Here is a 21,170-nt window from a genome sequence, read left to right as displayed (position 1 = left end):
ATTTTGACTTTAGTAATATATCATCCCTTTCATACAATTTGTGTGTGTACCCCAGTGCGTGTGGTCAGATTGAAGCTTACATAATTTTAGAATATAAAAACATTTACAGTTGCTACGGATTTTAAGAAAAATGACATATGCAAAACGACAAATGCAAAAAAAAGGCATTTTGCTCTCTAGGGTTTTTCTTGTTTGACTTACATTTTTATCTGCAGAAAAGGGGTTCCAACTGCAACATTTCATTTTTTTTCTCATATTTAAAGTAATATACTAAAAAATCCCTCACGAGACAAAAAATTGAAACAGATCTGAGTTATGTCGTGGGGTTGAGTTGATGGTCCTTAAGTTGTTTTGCGTTTGAATTCAGGCTGGCTGAGTTGCTTGGTTGAGGTGTTTGGTTGTCGAGTTATGGTGGTTGAGTTAAATGGTAGCCCACCTTAGCCTTTCTTTCTTCGTAGCTCTAGAATGTGAAATCGAACCACATTTTCAGTAACAAAAAGAGGATAAGGAAGAAACAAAAAAGAAAGCGATGAAGAAAAAAAATATATATAATCAAATAAAAAAAAGGAACAAGGACGGCCTCTCCAGAAGTGGGTGTGCTTATGAAAACACCCACATAATTAGCGAATATAACTTAAGCAAGGAGAAATTCTTTGGAAAAGCCGCAGTTAAAAAAGAGAGACATTTACCAAAATAGTCTGAATTACAGAAGAAACAAGGAAAAAGCTAGAGCTGATTGATAACAAAGTCGATTGTGATAACAGTTAATTTTATTCGTGTAAAATGATACAAAAAAGGATTGCAACAGCATCAATAGATTAATCCTAACAGACCCACATATATCATTTCTCTAAAATCACTGACAAAAGAGAACTAGTGCGAAATTTCACCGTAACCCATACGACTTGATTAATTTTAAGGAAAGTTTAAAATTTCCATATCCATTACAGACGTTTTGTAAACAGTTGCACCGGTGTTGCAAGGGGGAAAGTGTGAAAGATAAGATTTCATTGAGAAATATGAAAAATCAACATTAAAAATTTTTAGTTTTGATTATTTAGGGGAAGAAATGCGTAGAAAGACCTTAACATAGCTTAAAGGGGATACTTGAATAAGGATCCCAATTTGAAGAAACTTAAAAGGCAGCTAATTAAATTTAGCAATCTGATTCCCTTCACCCCATGAAAGAATACAATAAATCTAGAAATGAACACTAGCATAGACCATTCAAAGTTTTAAAATAATTCAGAGTTCATTTTCATTTTCCACCCCCTACCCACGTCCAGGAGCCGCACGCTTGTCTAACCTAATATGCCCCTGTTCCCCCTTCAATATAACTCAAGAAAAGATTTAGAAGTAAATACTTTGTAATTGTTTCCATGGAGGGGTTCCTTTCAAAAACAACATCATTTACTGGTATCGCTGCATCTTCCCAAGGAATGAGGTCGTCACCGTTGCAAGGATGTTTAGGATGTTTGCACCGGAACATCCGTTCTAGGATGTTTCATTTATTCAGTAAAATCAAAAATTATCAACTACGCTTTCTTGTTGGGTTCAAAAAAGCCTAAAATAGTACCAAATCCAAAAACCAAAGCCTCCAGGCGGTAAAACATTTCAGAATTTTAGCCACCTGTGATTAGTTCATTTTTTCTTGTAAATTTGACCAATGACATATCGTCTCAAACATAATTCCAAATAAGGTCAAATTTCCCAGATGAGAGAGCACTAGGATTAAGATATGTAGATCCCGATTTCAATTTGAGGTAGGGTAAACTTTGTACCGCAAGCATTTTGCTCCTTTTTCGTCTTGGGTCATAGACAAGCATTACAATTATGTGGCTTTAAATTAAAGTAAAGACGAGCAGAAATAAATTCAAACAAAAATTGAAGCGTAAAATGAACATAAATCACTGTCAATAAATGAATTAAACCAAAGACGAACAGAAATTACTATATATTATCAGTTCAAATTTAAAACGAACAGAAACTACCATGAACAGAGTAGGGTTTACGCTCGTAATGCCTTCGAAAGACCAGAATGTCGTTGGTGTTTTACTGAAAATGATTTTTATTAAGAATTGTATGTTTTAATTTATCATACGATCCAAAAAATAATAAGAACAAAAATCATCGTAATAAAAAAGATATTAAAAAGAGCTAGTAGAACGTGATTCACAGTTTAATATTGGCTATATCGATATCAATTTTAAAAGTCTTGGGAATTTTCAACTTAATAATGTTATAAAAGAGAAAACCCTTAAATGTAGTTTGTTTCTTCTTTCCACTTCAGTTTTATTTTCATTTTAGATTATTTTAGCCACTTATTTAATTTCCTTATTTATAAGCAAGTTCTTGAAATTGTAACGTACAAAGTAACCATTAACTCTTTTTAAATCACTGAGGATGTTATTAGTAAGTACACAAGTAACCTGATTAACAACACTTCTTGACTACCAAGGTCCCTAAAAAACTGTAAGAAGGCTTCACACTTCTTCCAAAATTTTCTATAAAAAAAAGAGAAAATTTATAAAGCAAATTTCAAAAATAGAATTCTGTAGCTGAACAAAACTGAATTTCAGCTATTCAATGACAGTAAAACTGTCGTCTCACGTTGAGTCATTAGAACCCAAAAACAACACAGAGAACCCAGACAGACACAGAGAAACATAAGCGTTAAGGCTTATGATTCCCTGGGCCAATTTCGTTAGTTATTAAGTAAAGAGCCAATCTGACCGTGATACTGTCACTTTGTCCAGCTGCACATCTATCAAATTAACTGTTCTAGGTAAGAACTTGTATAAGGCATCCTTCAACAGGATCAAAAATCCTTATTTCACTCCAAGCTGTGATTTAAGTTTTAAGATTAGGATTTACAAAAGTATGTCTTTGAACAGTTCGACAATGTCTTGAAGGAACAGGGCAAGCATAGAAAGCCCTAGCTGGATCCCCCGCTCTCCAAAGAAAAAGAATCACATTATATGTTTAAAAATCAGACATTACTTTGGCAAACAATAAGTTTTACAAGCCCTTTTCTCCAGGAACCCAACAAGTATCAAAGGCCACCTTCATTTACTATTTTAGACGAATTTAATTGACCTTGGAAGGGCATACTCTACACAAGTCTATATTGAACCCTAGCTCACAACGTAGGCCTAGTTCAAGACCCAAGGACACCCATAGGGATGGACCTAGAAAAGAATATCATAAAAACTTCCTTCAATAAGTGGGGTTGGGTGCTAAGGTGTCATATTTTTTCGCAATGGAGATGTGGCATATTTCCCAATGTCAACAGCATTCTACCCTCTTGACTTAACTACCTTCTTGACAGCGCCCTTGACTTATACTGTAGTACTAGTTGCAGCAGGAGGGAGCCTTTTTTACTACCATCAATGCGACACGTGGATTGAACACGTGTCATAACAAGTGTTTTGGTAATGCGTCAGTAAAAAGTAACCACAGTGAACACATTCTTTAAATCCCTCCTCCAAACTTAAAACTCAAGCTGCAACCCTATGGTTCCAGTGTGCCTAGCATAAATTCGTCGATAAGAGACCACATATCCTAAGAATGTAAAGTTTTCACATTAATATGTGAATAATTAAAATTCTAAATCTCCCTATTGAAATTTGGTTTTTGGATATCTTATGCTTCATTCAATCAGATTTTCACGTGTTTGTGTTTATGTGACTATACCTTCTTGTTCATGTATGTAGTTTGACTATGTAACTGTTTATGTAACTAGACTCCTTTGATTAATTTTTTTCTTATTTGTCACTTCCGTTAATATTCGGCATTTCGCTTGTGAGCTAGGAAACTCTTGATACTAAAAGATAACGAAAAACAAAAAATTGACCTAAATGACCTAATTTTTGGAATCCAGGGTGAATTTTCTGAGGATGTTCATTGATGTGTAACAGACCAGGGAGAAACCTGTGAATGTGGGCAGAGAATGGGCAGTTTTTTGGTGTTTTCGGATGGAAATTTATCGACAAATCCTATCGGTATCGTATCGGTGCAATACCAATATATCGGTATTGGACCCCAAAATCCATACCTTTTGGGCCCTAATAATAATAATAAAGAAAAGAAAAAAGATAATAAAAAGTAATAATACCTAAAAACAGCCAAAATAAGTGATGTCTTTCTCTATATTTTTTCGAAGCTATTATGGCTAAGCCAATGCCGGAAGCTCTCGATACTTTGAAGTAGGATATAAAAATGTATATAAGAACAAATAAAAGCGAGAAAGGAACATACCTATTAACTACATTCACAATACAACTAGCATTCGCTTCGTCGTTTTCTAGACATTCCATGATCATCTCTGGAAAATCCTTGACCACCACCCAGTGAAAGTCTTCACCACCCAGGAAGTCCTTGACCTCCACCACGACCTCTACCTTCAACACAAGCTTGAATTAACTCTTCTGACATGACAACTGAAACATCTCTTGAAGTCCTTGAGGACATTACCTCAACTGGTGGTTTTCTCCTTGACAGTTGTACAATTTCATAGGCCCAAGTATTCGAAGTTCCGTCGATATATGACCTAATCACCAAAATTATAGCCTGTGGAGCTACCACTAACACCATCATTCCACAGCCTCCACGTCCTCCGCAACCTCTATCACCTCCATGAGCACGTGATGATCCTCTCATTTTACCACGATTTGAGAATCCAACATCTTCCAGTTCCTGAGAAAAAACATATCAATAACTTGTCAAGCCATCTTCAACAACTTTTATATCGTCATAAAGATACACAGGGGAAATGCTGATTTTCCGTAAGTTCCGTAAGCCAATTCTACAGCTCAGACATATCGCTTCCACGGCCCAGAATTAAGGCTTTCTGGGCAGTTCCACGACCCAATAATGGGACTAAATTCATAATTTTACATCATGTGGCAGCCCTGTAAGCATAAGGTGGAAAAAAGCGATCAAGACACCTACAAGAAATGCTGATTTTCTTGAGTGCTGCAACAATACAGCTTTGCAGCAAATATTGCTCATATTGAACATTTTGAAATGTTCAAAAAAGTGAACATTTTGCACTTAAAAATGTTCATATTGTTGGTATCATCTTATAATTAGTCCCATTATTGGGACGTTGAACTGCCCAGAAATCCTTAATTCTGGGCCGTGGAAGCGATATGTCTGAGCTGTAGAATCGGCTTATGGAACTGACTGAAAACCAACATTTTGTTGGGTTCATTAGTTTGTGATCTATCTATTCACACAGATATTAATTAGACATTTTATTTACTTTTAATTAGAATTAGACAAATTAGATACTAGCTAGACTTTATTTTCGAGAATGAACTAAACTTGCTTAAAAATCAGAAAGTTTTCCTATTTTTGAATGGATTCAAGCCCTTCCACAGTGTTTTCAATCTACAATAAATGAGAAGCATATTCCAAAAATGTAACTCAGTAAACGGATAAAAGCTGTACCGTAAGATGATAGTAAACTTGCCCTCTTATGTTGAAACATTAAAACGCGGGATATCATAAAAATATTATACCAAAAATTCGCACACAAACAAATAACTTGAAATACTAGTTTCTATAACATTTCAAAATCCAAAGTTAGTCTCTAGAAAAACTTTGATAATAGATAAATATAAATTAACAATTTATCTTTGGCCATTTGTAGCCATTTGGGAATCCAAAAATTTTTCGTGGTAATTTATCTAACTGGTGAGTCCCTTTCCTCGTTGGTCATGTAGCAGCATGGATGAAACCCAGGGCCAAATACAAAATGGGTATAACACAGATGCCCAGCTGAGTGATTTTTTGGTAGCCGCTAATTTTGGGGCTTGTGCTCGTTTGTCTTCGCTTTCTTCCAGGGATATTTCATTAATGTTGCAAGCGAGCTTATTCAAAAGATTTAATCTTTAGAAAAGAAACTTAAGACAACTATAACTAATTCGTAAATTTTCTTGTGGTTCCTTATTAATTTAAATCCTACGATAAGGTTGTACGTTGACTTATATATATATATATATATATATATATATATATATATATATATATATATATATATATATATATATATATGTGTATATATATATATATATATATATATATATATACTATTTATATACATATATATATATATGTATATATATATATATATATATAATACATATATATATATATATATATATATATATATATATATATATATATATATATATATATATATATATATATATATATATATATATATAATATATATATATATATATATATATATATATATATATATATATATATATATATATATATATATATATATATATATATATATATATATATATATATATATATATATATATATATATATATGTATATATATATATATATATATATAATATAATATAATATATAATAATATACAATGTAAGCAACAACTATAAGAAAAAAAGAGAACAATATAACAACCTGAGCATAGAGAACATACCTGAGGCCTGGGAGCCAAAGTGCAGAGGAGACAACCATACACCCTGAACAGAACTCAGGGGACATCAACTCCTCAGAGGAAAAAAGAAATTATTCTATTTCATTCTTAATTAAATGATCCTTAAGAAACCTTTTAAAAGTCCCAAACGAGTGGCATCTTTGTACTAAAGAAGATACTGAATTCCTGACCTGTTGACAAGCAACAAAGGGATTGAAATCTGATCAAACAGTAGGGGTAGGCGGAATGTAGATATTATTTGAAGAACAAAGGCTATATGGAGCTGAATAAGAAATAAACATAGGAGTTTTCCGAAGAGATTTCGGAAGATTGCCGTCAAGCTGATGAAAGACAAAAGAAACAGAAGAAATAATGTAAATAGACCATAGATTTAAGAGCAGTGTTGGTGAAGAACTGTTGGTGTCCATAACTAGACGCCGTATTTTATTATATATGACAGAAAGTGACCGCAGCGTAGACAGAAAACTAGACATCTATACAATGGGACAATAAGAAACATATGACTGGACAAGACAGAAAAAAAGAAGTTTCAGAATAGATCCAGGAAATGTGTGTCTAGGGTTTCAAATGATACCCAAACTCCGTGAGACCTTAACCCTAATCATGGCTACATGGTTTCTGAATGAAAGGTTAAAATCAACCAGGATACCAAGAAACAGGACAACCCGATTGTCTAGTCTACACAAGGAGCCTTGTGACACCTGAAGGTGTGTAAGCTGAGGAAAACCTATACTAATTCTAGAAAAGATAAGAAAAAGTGATTTACCAACATTCGAGACCAAGTAATTCGCATTAAACCATGAAATAACTCTCACGAATAATACCACAAGGTTAGACTTGATATCACATTCTGTCTTCCCAAGGGTCCCAAGAGTAGTATCATCAGCAAAAGCAACAAAAAAATCTTCGTTAGAAGTAGTATTGGAACACGACTGAGCATCACGATGATACAGCTTGCAGCATGCCAGAGGCCTTGTGTTTTTTACCGCCAAAATCAGATCATTAATATAAATCAGAAATAAAATGGAACCAAGAACAGATCTCTGAGGAACGCCGTAATATAATTCAGAAGGGCTCTGGAAAAGCGGATCAATTGAGACAAGCCTACCAGAGATATGAATCAAACCAAGAAAAAGCGTTTGATCTTATACCAATATGCAATAGTTTCCAAAGAAGAATCCGACGAGTCAAAGAATCAAAAGCTTTAAAGCTTTACGAACATCCAAAAATAAAGCTGCCGGGATATGACCAGAATCTATTGCCGAATGAATGAAATTCGAGAAAGCTGCCCAAGCATGCTCCGTAGTCTGACTTGCTCGGAATCCAAGCTGGAAACCATACGAAAGTTCCTTTGCATCCAAAAAACTAAGAAGCCTGGATACCATAGCCTTCTCAAATGACAAAACCCTCCAGACCCAAAACCCAAAAAATAATATAATCGAGGTAAGGATAAATAAGAAAAAGCAGGAACGGGAAGGAAAAAAGAAATAAGGAAAAACCAAAAAATAAACAAATAATCAGCACTGGTAATTTAATCGCGAAAGAACCATTTATATGCCAAGATAGGAAATTTATCGCAGGAGTCATTGGCTCATGGTTTTACGGTTTTAAGGGCAGTTAATGCTGTAGGACGTATGGCCAGGAGCTTTAAAACTAACACAAAAAGGACTGTTCTTACACGGGGATTCAGATTTTGACTTATGGTCACTAGCTCCACATTTTGAGCATAGGATAGTGTTTGTGCAGTTTGCGGTAAAGTGGCCAGTCATATGGCAGTTAAAGCATCGACGAGGCAAAAACACAAATTCCTGGGTGGCAAGTCGCTTATAGCCGATTTTCACTGATTCTTAACGGAAGTGATCTAAATCTTTTCTTGATTTGAAATACACTTTGAATGTGCGTGAAGCACCACACTTAGCTGTTTTGATGCATTTAGGGATTTATTCCTTAAGTGACGAGTCGACTAGTTCGTCCGGTACTTGTTTAACAACAGTAACAAAAGCAGGCTCTGTAAGTGTAACATTTAGATTGGGGTCAGAACGCTTTGCCTTTTCAACAATTGGACTAGTGGTTTCTTTAGACGAGACGACAAGTTTCCATTCATTCTTGCCACAGCGTAGCTCAAATACATCGCTGCCAGAGCTTGGACAAAGACTATCTATAAATGCTTGGGCACTCAGTTGGGCCTTTTTGCTCTTCTGGAGTTTTTTTTTTGTATTACAGCATACGAGGGCTTAGGTATTGAGTCACGACTTTGGGGCAAGACCAGTGACTGGTCAGAGAGGCTACTTGAAGGGTGAGATATGTTTGCCAGAACGCTCTCCAATTTATGCGATAACACATTGACCTTGGATACAACTGTGGCATTTACGGCTTCTCCTATAGTTGGGACTTCACATGGACTAGGAATGATAAATTTTGGGATTTTTCTTTTTAAACTCATTGGATAACGAGAGAACAAACATCGGTTATCCGGATATGTTTGTCTGTTTAAAGTTATTAAGGAACTTGAGTCACGAATAACCCTGTAGATGATAAAGTAAATACAATTCAAAGCAATTGTACTTAAACAATTACTTTGATGAAAAAGATTCTATAGAGCTAGAGTTACGGAAATATGTTCATGATGAGATCAGAATTGAATAATTGTAACATTTCCTGAGACCATTCTTCAATGGATGTGGCTTAATCATCAATAATCAACCGAGATTTCGGTTATATTAATAACGTCAAGTCTCGTGTTACAATAGTGTTACAATTTTGTGTTACAATAGTTTTTATTTTATCATGGGATTCTTGCCAAACACTGGAACGTAAATGTTTTTCGATTTTCTAAAAACGGTTTATTTCGATTTTGAATTATTTTGGTTAAAAGTGTCGATTTGTGAGATATTGATGGTCTGCAAAGAAGAAATATGAACGGATTTTTAAATTGGTTCATGCTCTGCGCTAATATCAAAATACAACTATCTGTAGAATGCATCTTTCCATTGAATAAATAATCTTTTCCTATATTGGAGAACAGTAACTTTAGGAATTACACATTTTTTCTTTATTTACCAAAAAAAGCACTCCAAGATGGTGCTAAAAAAGCACTTATCACATTTACAATAATACTTAGAAAGAGGTCTCACCAACCCTTACCCCCTTTCCACCCCAGGGAAGAGCGCAACGGCTACTAGTGGCAGCCAGTCAAAGGCTGTATCCCCCCGTGCCGGCCAAGGGCATGGGGCCAAATAAGTAATTAAAAATAATTTTTAAATAATTATTTACAAAAAAAGACACACTGCATGCAACAACTCTACCTTGCTGAGGAACTTAAAAACATTACTGGTATGGGGGAAAAGGACCCCCCTCCCACGTGAAAATATAAAAATGAGTCCCCCACACGTCATCTGTTGAATTTTTTTTCCAATCCAAGACGATGTCTTTTTTCTAGACATACATCTCGGGCTGAATTTAGATGATGTCAATGGGGTAGCACCTTCACATTGCCCGCATATACATTGACTTTGTGCGATACGGGTGACATGTTATTTTTTCTTCTCTAAGTGAGTAGTTCGGAAATTTTAAAATGCGAATCACCATGACTTTCGCTCTAAGAATGAGCTTACTTTCCATACAGTTTCTATAGACACTCATTTCAAAATTCTCTTTCACATAGTGTCTAGGCACCTCCTTGTAGATTTTATTGATTTCGTCATTGTTTGTTTGCACACTGTAAACCTTTGGACGTGCAAACATACCATTGAAAATCAAGTCACTCTTCGTCTCTGATTTTAATAATAATAATTTATTTTGGGCTTTGGGCTTCACTAGCTCCGGGTAAATGGACTCGTCCCCTTTGGTAAAGTCCGTTCGCGATCTAACGTACATACTTTTTTTTAGAAGTATTTAATAATTTTTCTTTTTTAACTTTTAGCAAAAGTGAATTGATAGTCCAAAGTTTATAAAACCACCCGTTCCATAAAGTCTTATATGCCCCAAGGCATAAATTAAAACCCTTGCCCCTGGGCCTTGGGGGGGTCTGTCCAATCGGAAAACATCATTGTATGCTCTTTGGACTATTGATAACAAAAAGGCCATCTCACAATTTCAATTGAATTAGTTTGGTGAAAAAAAGTGAAAATGAGTTTGGGCTACCCCAAAGTTTTTATTGGATGCACTTGCAATCCAATGAACCCCCTCCAAAGTTCTTACGACCACCCTTTCAATAAAAACCTTAAATTGCCTCTGAGGGCTGTGGAGGGTTCTCATCCTCAGAGACATAAGGTCCGGACCTTTCAACTACGGCAAAAAAAATGGCTATATCAAAATGTTGATTGGAAGTGTTTGGGGATATGATCATCGTGGGGGGGGGCTGGATGCCTTCCAATCACTGTCAACTATTAAAGAAGACACTTGCCCTTTAAATTTCCGACCGAATGAGGCCTTTAAAGGGCTCTAGAACTTCTGATTACCAGCCAATGAGCCCCCTCCGAGGTTTATATGACCACTTTTATCTTCTATCTTCTCACTTCTCACTTCTATCTTCCTATCTTCTCCCAGGGCATAACTTATAGCCCTTAACATAAGGGCTGTTTGGGGAGGCTGGTCATCCTCAAAGACATAATTTCCGTACCTTTCAAATACGCTAAACAAAAGGGCTATCTCAAAATTATGATTAAATTTTCCAATTGCTTTTGACTATTGAAAAGGGCTCTAGCCCTCTCAATTTACAATCGAATGAGCTCTTTTTGAAGTTTTTTACTACAGCTCCTTCTCCACGAAGTGCCCTAATCTTAAAAAAACATTTTGCCCACGTTCCTTTTTATTTAGGTAGCTCTATTGCGCTGCATATGATGATCTATTCGAAGAAAAAGGATAAGACAACATTTAACTTAGAAATAGCTTTAAAATCTTTCATTTCAATGCCAATATTCAAGATCGTCGACTAAGACTTTCCGTTTAATAAATAATTTTCAAACACTTTTCCTTTCCTTTTCGGTTGGAAAGAACTTATCAGTTTTACTAGTCTTTCTAATATTTTCGGGAAATTTTTTTTTCGAAGCTTACTAGGTCAGAGCAGCTACCCCTATAAAGTACCACCACTTCCCAGTGCTCGAATACTGAATCTTCTGGAAAGCTCTTGGTCCCATTTGTAGAAATTTCAACAGTGGAAAACCTTCCCTGGACAATCTACTGCATGTGTTCATCCTTCTCTTTAGCTTTTATTACTTGTAGTTGCTATAGGAACGGATTGTGTGTTTGATCTTGCAAAATGATGTGGAGGTCAAACTATAGAAATCAAGTCGAGAATGAATGGAAGAATAGAATTAAGGGTAACCATAAGACCTTTGGTTTACCTTCACAAAGAGACGCAGATACTGTCGTTAGCAGCAATAAAAAATGTACAGGTTTGACTTTATGCTTAATAGATATTAGTAAAGCAATCACGAGCGGGAGGAGGTGGGTCAAAGAACCCAGGGTCTTAGCTTCAGAGAAGCCAAGAACAAGCTTTTCTTAACAAAGTAATATGTGTTAGGATTTGATATAAAAATTTATTGTGGGAGAAGCACTGTTTTTTCTCTGTTTCAATACAGCAGATTTCAGTTAATTGCAGGAGCGACAAGGGCTTATACTCCGTTATTTTACACTCCACAATTTTAACGGGAAGCGTAGACCACTGACCAGATTAATGGATATGATATTATATTTTTTAGAGCTTTGCATATTTCTTGGCTAAGGCAAAGAAGCATTTGTTTTCGCTTGTCTTTGAGCCAGAACCTACATTGTGAGAGCTGAAACGGAGCTTCGTAGTTTTCATCAGAGAGGGCTACCTAAGGATTTTCTGTCATTTTTCATTTTCTTCTAACGGTAATTTTGTTCTTGAGTGAAAAGCTCCGCTTTACGCAGGTGAGCAAGCAGGTTGCCATTTCAATAAAATCTGAAACTGTTTAAGATGGAGTAAACCATTTTCTGGCGCAATTACCAAAATATTTGCTTTGAATCGGAAACGGAACATTTTTCAGCCCCTATAAAAGAGCATTTGCCAAGGTTCCCAAATTTAGTCTATATTTACCAGTCATTAAAATTTGTAATTTTTATTAAGGCTGACAATTATTTCTTTTTTTTGGACAGAATCTGAGGAACGGTAAATATGTACTCCTAAACTTTCATAGTTTTGTCAATGTTAAACGCAATGGAAATTTCCCTCTGCTCCTTTTTTAGCAGTAATTTCTTTGTTTTATCGTTCCTGTGTTTTTTCCAGTGTCTGTCATCGTTCTCGTGATTGTACCTCCGTTATATTTCATTTAACTACCTAATAAAGAGCAGACTACACTTTTGGAGTTATCTGTCAAACAGTTCGTGGTAACGAACTGTATAGTAAGGAGTTACCCGGCTCAATAGTAACCAAAACTCTAAAAAATGGAATTTTGATACCAATAGCTACATCAAAAGAATCGCATTTTAATGTTGGTTTTAAATATATAAGTTCCATCAAGTTTAGTCCTACCAATCAAAAGTTACGAGCCTGAGAAAATTTGCGTTATTTTAGAAAATAGTAGGAGGAAACACCCCCTAAAAGTCAAAAAATCGTAACAAAGTTAACAGCGTATCAGAGAACCCTACTGGGGAAGTTTCAAGCTCCTATCTACAAAAATGTAGAATTTTGTAGTTTTTGCCAGAAGAAAGATCACGGATGCGTGTTTATTTGTTTGTTTGTTTTTTTCCCAGGGGTAATTGTATCGACCCAGTTGTCCTAGAATGTTGCGAGAGGGCTCATTCTAACGTAAATAAAAAGTTCTAGTGCCCTTTTTAAGTGACCAAAAAAATTGGAGGGCACTTAGGCCCCCTCCCACGCTAGTTATTTTCCCAAAGTCAATGGATCAAAATTCTGAGATAGCCATATCATTCAACGTAGTCGAAAAACCTTATAACTATGTCTTGGGAACGACTTACTCCTCCAAAGTCCTCGTGGGAGGGGCTACAAGCTACAAACTTTGACCAGGGCTTAAGTAATGGTTATTGGAAAGTGTAGGGTGGTTTTAGGAGGATTTTTTGGTTGGGGGGAGGGGTTTAGAAGAGGGAAATATGCTGGGGGAGCTTTCCATCGAGGAATTTGTCATGGGGGAAGAAAATTTCCATAAAGGGAGTGCAGGATTTACTAGCATTATTAAAAAAAACAATGAAAAAATAAATATGAAAAAGTTTTTTTTCAGATTGAAATAAGGAGCAGCATTAAAACTTAAAACGAACAGAAATTATTACCCATTTGAGGGGCTCACCTTTTCCTAATACCTCGCTTTTTACGCTAAAGTGTTTTTAGTAATTTCAACTAATTATTCTACGGCTTTTGTGATTCAGAGGTCAATCTTAATGAATTGAGACAAAATTTAAGCTTTAGTGCAAAGAGCGAGGTACTGACGAGGGGGCAAACCCCCTCATATATATAATGAAAACATGAAAATACAAAAGTTCTTTACGTAAGCTAATTTATAAGTTACGTATATCTTTTACTAATAAAAAGATTCGTAAAAAATTATAAGTTCTAGTTGCCTTTTTAATTAACCAGAAAATCGGAGGAAAACTGGGCTTCCTCCCCGGCTTCTTTTTTCTAAAAATCATTCGATCAAAATTATGAGAAAGCCATTTAGCCAAAAAAAAAAATATTCAAGTTTCGTTTTAATCATTCCTCTGCGGAGAGCCAAAATCAAAATATTCATTGATTCGAAAACGTTCAGAAATTAAATAAAAAAAAACAAGTTTGTTAACTGAAAGTAAGGAGCGACATTAAAATTAAAACGAACAGAAATTACTTCGTATATGAAAGGGGCTGCTTCCTAATCAACGCCCCACTGTTTACGCTAAAGTTTTTTTTTTACTATTTTAAAAAGAAGAGTTGAGAGAAACAGTCAAACTTTAGCGTAAAGAGCGGGGCGTTGATGAGGAAGCAGCCCCTTTCATATACGAAGTAATTTCTGTTCGTTTTAAGTTTTAATGTCGCTCCTTACTTTCAGTTAAAAAAAACTTTTTTTTTATTTAATTCTTACTAGGATGTCATTCCAATGCAACACCGGACCGAGAGATGAAATTTTACTGGAGCTAATTGTGTTGTATTGTCGTATTTATCAACATGCCGTTCTTTTTTTATACAAGTTGGATCTAATTATAATTCTATAAAGACGAATTTATAAAAAGTACTTAGACATGAACACAAGTTTCCAGTTTAACTCCATAGCCCTCCACAATGTTCCATTGCAATGCTAGAAAAAAAGTACACGAAAAAAAGGGGCACATTAGCGCTGCAGAGACTAAAATACGATTTTCTGGAAATTTCATATGAGGGGCTAAAAACCTTTAGATAAGGATTTTTGACTGTGGCAAATTCAATGATAAACTTTTCATTTCAATCTCGAGACATTTTCAAGATATTTTTCAAAGATACTAAGATATTTTTATTATATATTCCCGAAAAATCACTATAAGGATGAGCTGAAGTAACACTTACCTCTACTGAATCAACGCTAACGACAATGTTGTTTAGCAGTACAATTAATTTTTAAAACAGATTTTTGAACTTTTGGTTACTATGGGCTGGGGTGTGCTCCTTATTATGCTATCCTTAAGGGGAAAATATGTTGCTAGCCATCAGCAAGGAAAACTTGAAATTTCGAGAATTTCGAGGGGTTGGCAGCCTCTTTGCTGCAGTGTTCACCGGAAAAAAGCAATATTTGGTCCTAAATTTTTTTAAAACCTGATTTCTTTAAAACAGTTTACAGGACAATAAAGGGGACCCTTAGTCCCCTCATTGACAAATCCTCACTTCCCAACCGTTACCTCTCAATTTTTTAGAAAATAAGAGGGCATATTGCCCTTTTGCAGCAGAATTACAAGAATTTTCATTTTGGATTATTGAATAGCTAAACTATCCGTGGCCTCTCAGCCCTCTCTCCCTGTTCGTACCCTCTCGCAACGTTTTTTTGCACAGTGAAAATATGTATGGATTTTTCAATTGCACAGTGATTTTTCAAAACGTTTTTTTGCACAGTGAAAATATGTATGGATTTTTCATCTGTATAATTGAAGTCATAAAGTATTTTTTTATCCTCCGAACATCATCATAACCCACCATTATTAACTTATCAGCCGAACGTCATGTGTTGAACGTTGTTGGCACTTTAAAACAATTTTTAGTCTGACGAAAGGAAGGCCAAAATTGGATGTTGGCCCTTTTAATTCCCACTTCCCCTCTTATCTCCAAACTTTTGGCTAACAATTAGGCATACGTCACCCTCTTAAATCGAAAACATGATTTATTGGGGAGGGGGCAGCCCCTTTCATATCCGGAATAGTTTCTGGTAGTTTAAGTTTTAATGTTGTTCCTTACTTTCAGTCCAAAAAACTTGTTTTATCATTCAATCACAATTAGATTTTTCTCTCTGTGGTTAGGCTTTAAAGTCTCGGCAAATATAATGTTTTAATCTTTTACGGATAGGTCGACAAAGTTCATCAAAGAGGGAATGCTTAAAGGAAAAACGTTTCCCTCCTGTCCCTAAATCTGGAGAAAAACCTTTAGAGATTGAAAAAATTGATCACAATTTCGTCGCTGAGAACAGTCAGTGTGTGGAGAAAAAAGGAAAGGAATTCAGTTGCAAAGCTCTATTTCCGCCAGTTGAATACGTGCATAAGCGAGTAAGTTTATTTTGTTTGTTTTTTCGTTTATTTAAAAGCATATTGTTAATACAAGGTCAATGCATTCAACAAATGAATTGCAGAAACTAACCCTTTTTGATATATTTTTTATTTTTACACTATAAATTTCCAGCATTATTCATTGGCAGATCTCGCTAAGAAATCGGTGGTGTCGCTTGAGGGTAGAGGACATTTACCCGCTTTAAGATGGTTTGTCGTCTTGATTCTGAAAAAATCTTTTTTGCCAAGAATGTTGATTGAAATTGGCTTGTTTAGGTGAAATTATTGAAAAATGTGAAACCAACAAATATATCCCCTCCTCTTGATTTGAAAAATTCATTTTTGCCCTTCAAAATTTCCTGGAATTGACGCTACTGTCCTAGTTATACAAGCCCAAAGTGATCTTTGTGATATCATGAGCCTCTAGGTAATCCTGACAACTAGAGTTGTGTTTTCAGGCAACGGCTTTGAAAAATGTTTTGATTAGATTAGAAAAAAAATCGTTTCCAGGTTCTCCATGTTCAACACAGCAAAACTTTAAAGTGTTTTCATCTTACGGGTTCCAAGTGTGCTGGACACGGGTTCCTCAAAATTGTAGCGCACCAGGATAGCATGTTTGAACACAGGTTCTGAGAAGACATTCACCCGTGTTGAACACGACACTCAAAAAGATAATCTGAACAACCGTGTTGAATTCCGTCTTCGTTGTGGGTGGCCTGAAAACAAAGCTTAGGTATCTGTAGTTGGTGACTTATTTTAACGTAAAGGTGCCTGATTGGTTTAAACTACTATCCCGTGTTAGGTTCTTATCGTTTTTCTTACCCCTGAGGGAACATTCATTGCTCGATTGGCTACAGTAAAATCACTACTATGCTTGCAAGTCTAAAACTCTCTTAAAATATCCTAGCTGAACTACTTCTAGCTTAGCTGCATTAGCGAAACCCAAAACCTCAGACCCCCCAATGTAGACTAGAAGCTACTTTTGTCTGGAACACTCTTTTCTTAATTCTCATGTCATCCACCTGACCTAAATTTCTTCTCAAAAGCATAGTAATTAACCTATTACCCCTTAAATTACAATCTTCTACATATCTCGAAATCCTCTTTAACGTGCTAAACTTAACATCACATAAACAAATTCCTCTTTAACCTCTAACATCCCTTCTTTAAAATTAAAATTCAACTAGGAATCAACCTCCCCTTTGCTCCTTAGTACTAATACTGCGGACTTTTTAGTATTTAACACCAAATCTTTCTTTTCTAAGTAATATTTTATTGCAACTAATTGCTTCTGAAGGTTATCTCTACTATCTGCTGCTAGAGATGTCATCTGCAAATAACATATATGATAGCCTAAACCAATCCAATGATGTATAAGGGGCCACATTACTTTTCATAAAACCATCTAAATCGTTAAAAAGGTAGGAGAAAAGCTTTGGAGATAAAGTACATCTTTGTTCCACACCCAAATGAGACGTAACCAGCCTAGAAAATATTCCCATAACGTTCACAACAGCCTTCACCCTCCGATACATATCTGCTGTTATCGCTACAAAAAAAGAGGGCAAGCCTATTTCTGACAGACTTTCAAATAACAGCCTCCTATTTACCGTGTCTAAACACTTTTTAGGTCTAAAAATACTACGAATAGATCATCATTTTCCCCTGTAACATATTTCCTTCTCAATATATCCAAAGTAAAGATACGGTCAACAGTGCTAAACGTCGACCTGAATCCCGCTTGTACCAGGTTAGGTATTGCCTCCTTATCTAACCAATCTCTTAGTCTAATTCTAGAACCTTACAAATAATTTACTTACCACATTTTCTCACAAATATAGACCTAGAGTTTTCATAAAATTTCTTATTACCTTTCTTAAAAAGAGGCGCTTCCACCAAAATGTCACAATCTTTTAACTCTATTATAATCAGACCTTAATTTCCTATATTCAGCTAGACTGCGCAAGTATAGTTCCTGATGTAATTGGTCTGTTGCTTTAAGTAGCCTGAGTAAGCTCCTGCCTTCATACCTCATCGAAAAAAAACCTTATCCTTTCCACCTGGATGTTTCGTATCTGGAGATAAAGCCTGATGCTCCCATTAATTCTATCTCTAGTTACCGACACAGCTTGATCCATTTCAGCTGGTTCTGAAAAATTAGAAATTGAATGGCAATCATTCTGAAATTTATCACTTTCTAGTTGCTTTTTAGCCAATCTTTTTTCTCTTTACCTATCCGAACTGGTTTACAGATTCTTTCCTCACATGCAGACTTATCATTTACCCTGTCAGACCACGTTGAATACACGCTCTCAGCTGAAGACTCATTGGAAAATGGTCAGGTGCAGCCAACTCTAGGACCCCGAGGTGACCAGGGACCAGAAAAACAAAGTACATACAATATTATCAATTAAACCCGAGTTAAATTCACTTTAACATTTAAAATCGCCCATACCAAAATCTCGCCCCAACCTTCTGTTCATAATTGGTAACTTCTCCTTTTTACGAAAACTATAAAATTTCTTTCCCATCTATTTATTTTCCGAGACCTATCCTTATTCTTCTGATAGGGAAAACATACTCACATTCATTCTCCAAAACTAAACATTGTCACCTGGTTCATATACATCCGGTTCGCCAACTTGCAACTCTTCGCCTTAACTAGTGTACGCATTGAATTCTCCTAGAAAACAAATATCGGTTTTATTTTCAATCAATTCCCATGTCTTTTCACAGCTATAGTAACTAACATTCGGAGGCAAATATACAATACACACAACAAGGTGAACATTTTTCATTAAGAATAATATTCATAATAAATTTTCAGACTCCCTTTATGGCCTACGAAATAAATCCAATGCCCTTTTTCTTGCAAGCCCCAAAACTCCTCCGTAATATCTACCGTTTGCCAAAATATTCACTTGACGGAAATGATCTGTGAATACCACGTCTCAACAAAGCAAACAACATCCCAATTCTCACAACCTGCTGATGTTATCGACTCTAATAAATTTGTAACTTTTCCCTGCTATAACCTTCCAAAGTCCAAACTACAAAACGTAAGTACGAGTCATTATGGCCGTGCATTCACTATTTTGGTAAATTTTTCTGGTTCTCTGGAACTACTATATCCACCCCCAGTAGGATGCATCTGAAAAAAGGCAGGGCTTTCACAATCTGGTGAGGCGTCAATAATTTATATTCCTGAGTCACCTTCCTTATTTGAGCGCTTTTATTCCTGCCTTTATCCAGCTCTAAAGGGCTAATGTTCTTACTATTTCTTCTACCCTGTCTGAAACCCTTCTGAGCTAAATCGATCTCAGGCTCTTGTCTAACGGGGGTAAAATACTGCCCACCTATAAAAGAAGCCTGACCCCCTCTTTTGCAATAAATACAGAAGATTGGCTTTTTAAACTCTTACCACTAGTAGCAGAATTTACCGATCCACTTATCTCACATGAAATACTCTGATTACTCTGATTTTCAAGAGCGTAAGATGTCCAAGGCTTATTGAAATTATAATGGGGGCTAGCCATCTCATCACGCGCACGTTTTCCTGACTGAGCTTCAATAGATTTCCCAGCCGTGGCTGATGTTGATCCTTTTTTTTACTGATTAGACTTGAATTGCCCACCACTTCATTGCCCCTGTGCAAATTACGATTTAACCCTAAACTCTGACGATCATGGGTTCTCATTTCCTCTACTGCTATAACCGTTCATTGTCCTCAATCAATTTTTTTCACTTTATCCAATTCCCTATTTGACGCTTTCTCTTAACTCTACTTTTTAAAACAGTAAAAGACTTTAGCGTAAAGAGCGGGGCGTTGAGAAGGAAAAGCCCGTTTTCATATACGGAGTAATTTCTGTTCGTTTCAAGATTTAATGTCGCTCCTTACTTTCAGTTAAAAAACTTATCTTTTTATTTAATTTCTGAACATTTTTGAATTAATCTTTGTTTTGCTTTAAGCTCTCAGCACATAAATAATTAAAAAGAAATTTGCATATTTTTTTGGGACACAGAATCTACAGAATTACGATGATTCTGTTTTAGGACTATGGTACTTTACCCATGTATCTGGTTCGTCGTAAGCAGGAGGAAGAGAGAAAAGCCAAATTGAAGTCTTTGCACGAATTGGAGAGAGTCAATACAGAAAAAGAAGAACAACAGAAAACGATTAACACTTACGAAAAGGCAAGTATGTGTGGAAACAGGGTGTCCCATCTTTTTTCCTAATACCAAATACCTAAAATGGTGAATGCTGCATCTATTATTTATCATTATTTTACACTTTTCTCAGGGTGGCTTATTTTCTTCCCTCTATTTTCAACTTCCCCTATATGGTCATATAATTCCTTACTGCTATAATTTCCTTACTGCTAGAGAATTCGTTTTGAACCTTGGATTCCCTTCAAAATGAAATTTTGTTCTTGCCACTGTTGTAGTTGCAAAACTGAAACAAAACAAATATTTCAAATTTAGATTTTTAAATAAGCTGACGAAGTCTGCCACATCAATGTATAAGCCCTTGAGACCCCAAAGTAATTTTTTTTATAGTTTACTTTTATCTAAATATTTACTTCCACACCTTTTTAATTCATATTTTTTAGGACCTACAAAAATCATGGACAGATTTAAGAAAACGACTGGAAAAGGTGAAAATGTCAGAAGTTGCCAAGCGAGAGAAGATTGAAGATGAGCTACAATTTATAGAAGAAGAATTAAGAAATTTAGGCCATTATACAAAAAAATGTCAAGCCACTGGGAAAATTTGAGCCAATTATGCAGCTACTCAATGATGAAGCTCATGCCAGTGGTAAAGTTTCTATAAAAGACCTCTTCGAAAAAATAAAAATCTATAAATCTTATTTTTTATAACACCAGTGATGTATCTACACCATCAGAAATGACATTGATTTTTTGTTTCTCTTATCAACTGTTACTGCTTGAAGCGATTAAAACTTGTCATGATCTCCTGAAGTTCTGATAAGTTCTAAGTTCTGCCAGAAATTGT

At 35.5% G+C, this 21,170-nt stretch overlaps 1 protein-coding gene and 1 long non-coding RNA gene across 4 annotated transcripts in view; both read left to right on the top strand.

Annotated features, from left to right (window-relative positions):
- Positions 1-21,170, top strand: part of LOC136030057 (uncharacterized) — a 210,676-nt gene that overhangs the window by 47,699 nt on the left and 141,807 nt on the right. The window lies entirely within an intron of this gene.
- On the top strand, positions 11,740-21,122 carry LOC136029812 (uncharacterized). 3 transcript variants are annotated; one of them, XM_065708271.1, is made up of 3 exons: positions 11,740-11,877; positions 15,960-16,156; positions 20,767-21,122. In XM_065708271.1, exons 1-3 carry the CDS (start codon positions 11,742-11,744, stop codon positions 20,929-20,931), a joined length of 498 nt encoding a protein of 165 aa, XP_065564343.1. In that variant the 5' UTR covers positions 11,740-11,741; the 3' UTR covers positions 20,932-21,122. The 3 variants fall into 3 exon arrangements, with proteins under 3 accessions (XP_065564343.1, XP_065564342.1, XP_065564341.1); XM_065708270.1 differs by lacking the exon at positions 20,767-21,122 and adding an exon at positions 20,210-20,423 and having other exon boundaries at positions 11,740-11,871; XM_065708269.1 differs by lacking the exon at positions 20,767-21,122 and adding an exon at positions 20,210-20,423.

The sequence above is a fragment of the Artemia franciscana genome, chromosome 8 (assembly GCF_032884065.1).
Source record: "Artemia franciscana chromosome 8, ASM3288406v1, whole genome shotgun sequence".
Taxonomy (NCBI): Eukaryota; Metazoa; Arthropoda; class Branchiopoda; order Anostraca; family Artemiidae; genus Artemia; species Artemia franciscana.
Note: the sequence above shows the minus strand (reverse complement) of the source record. Positions and strands in the feature narration are given on the sequence as shown.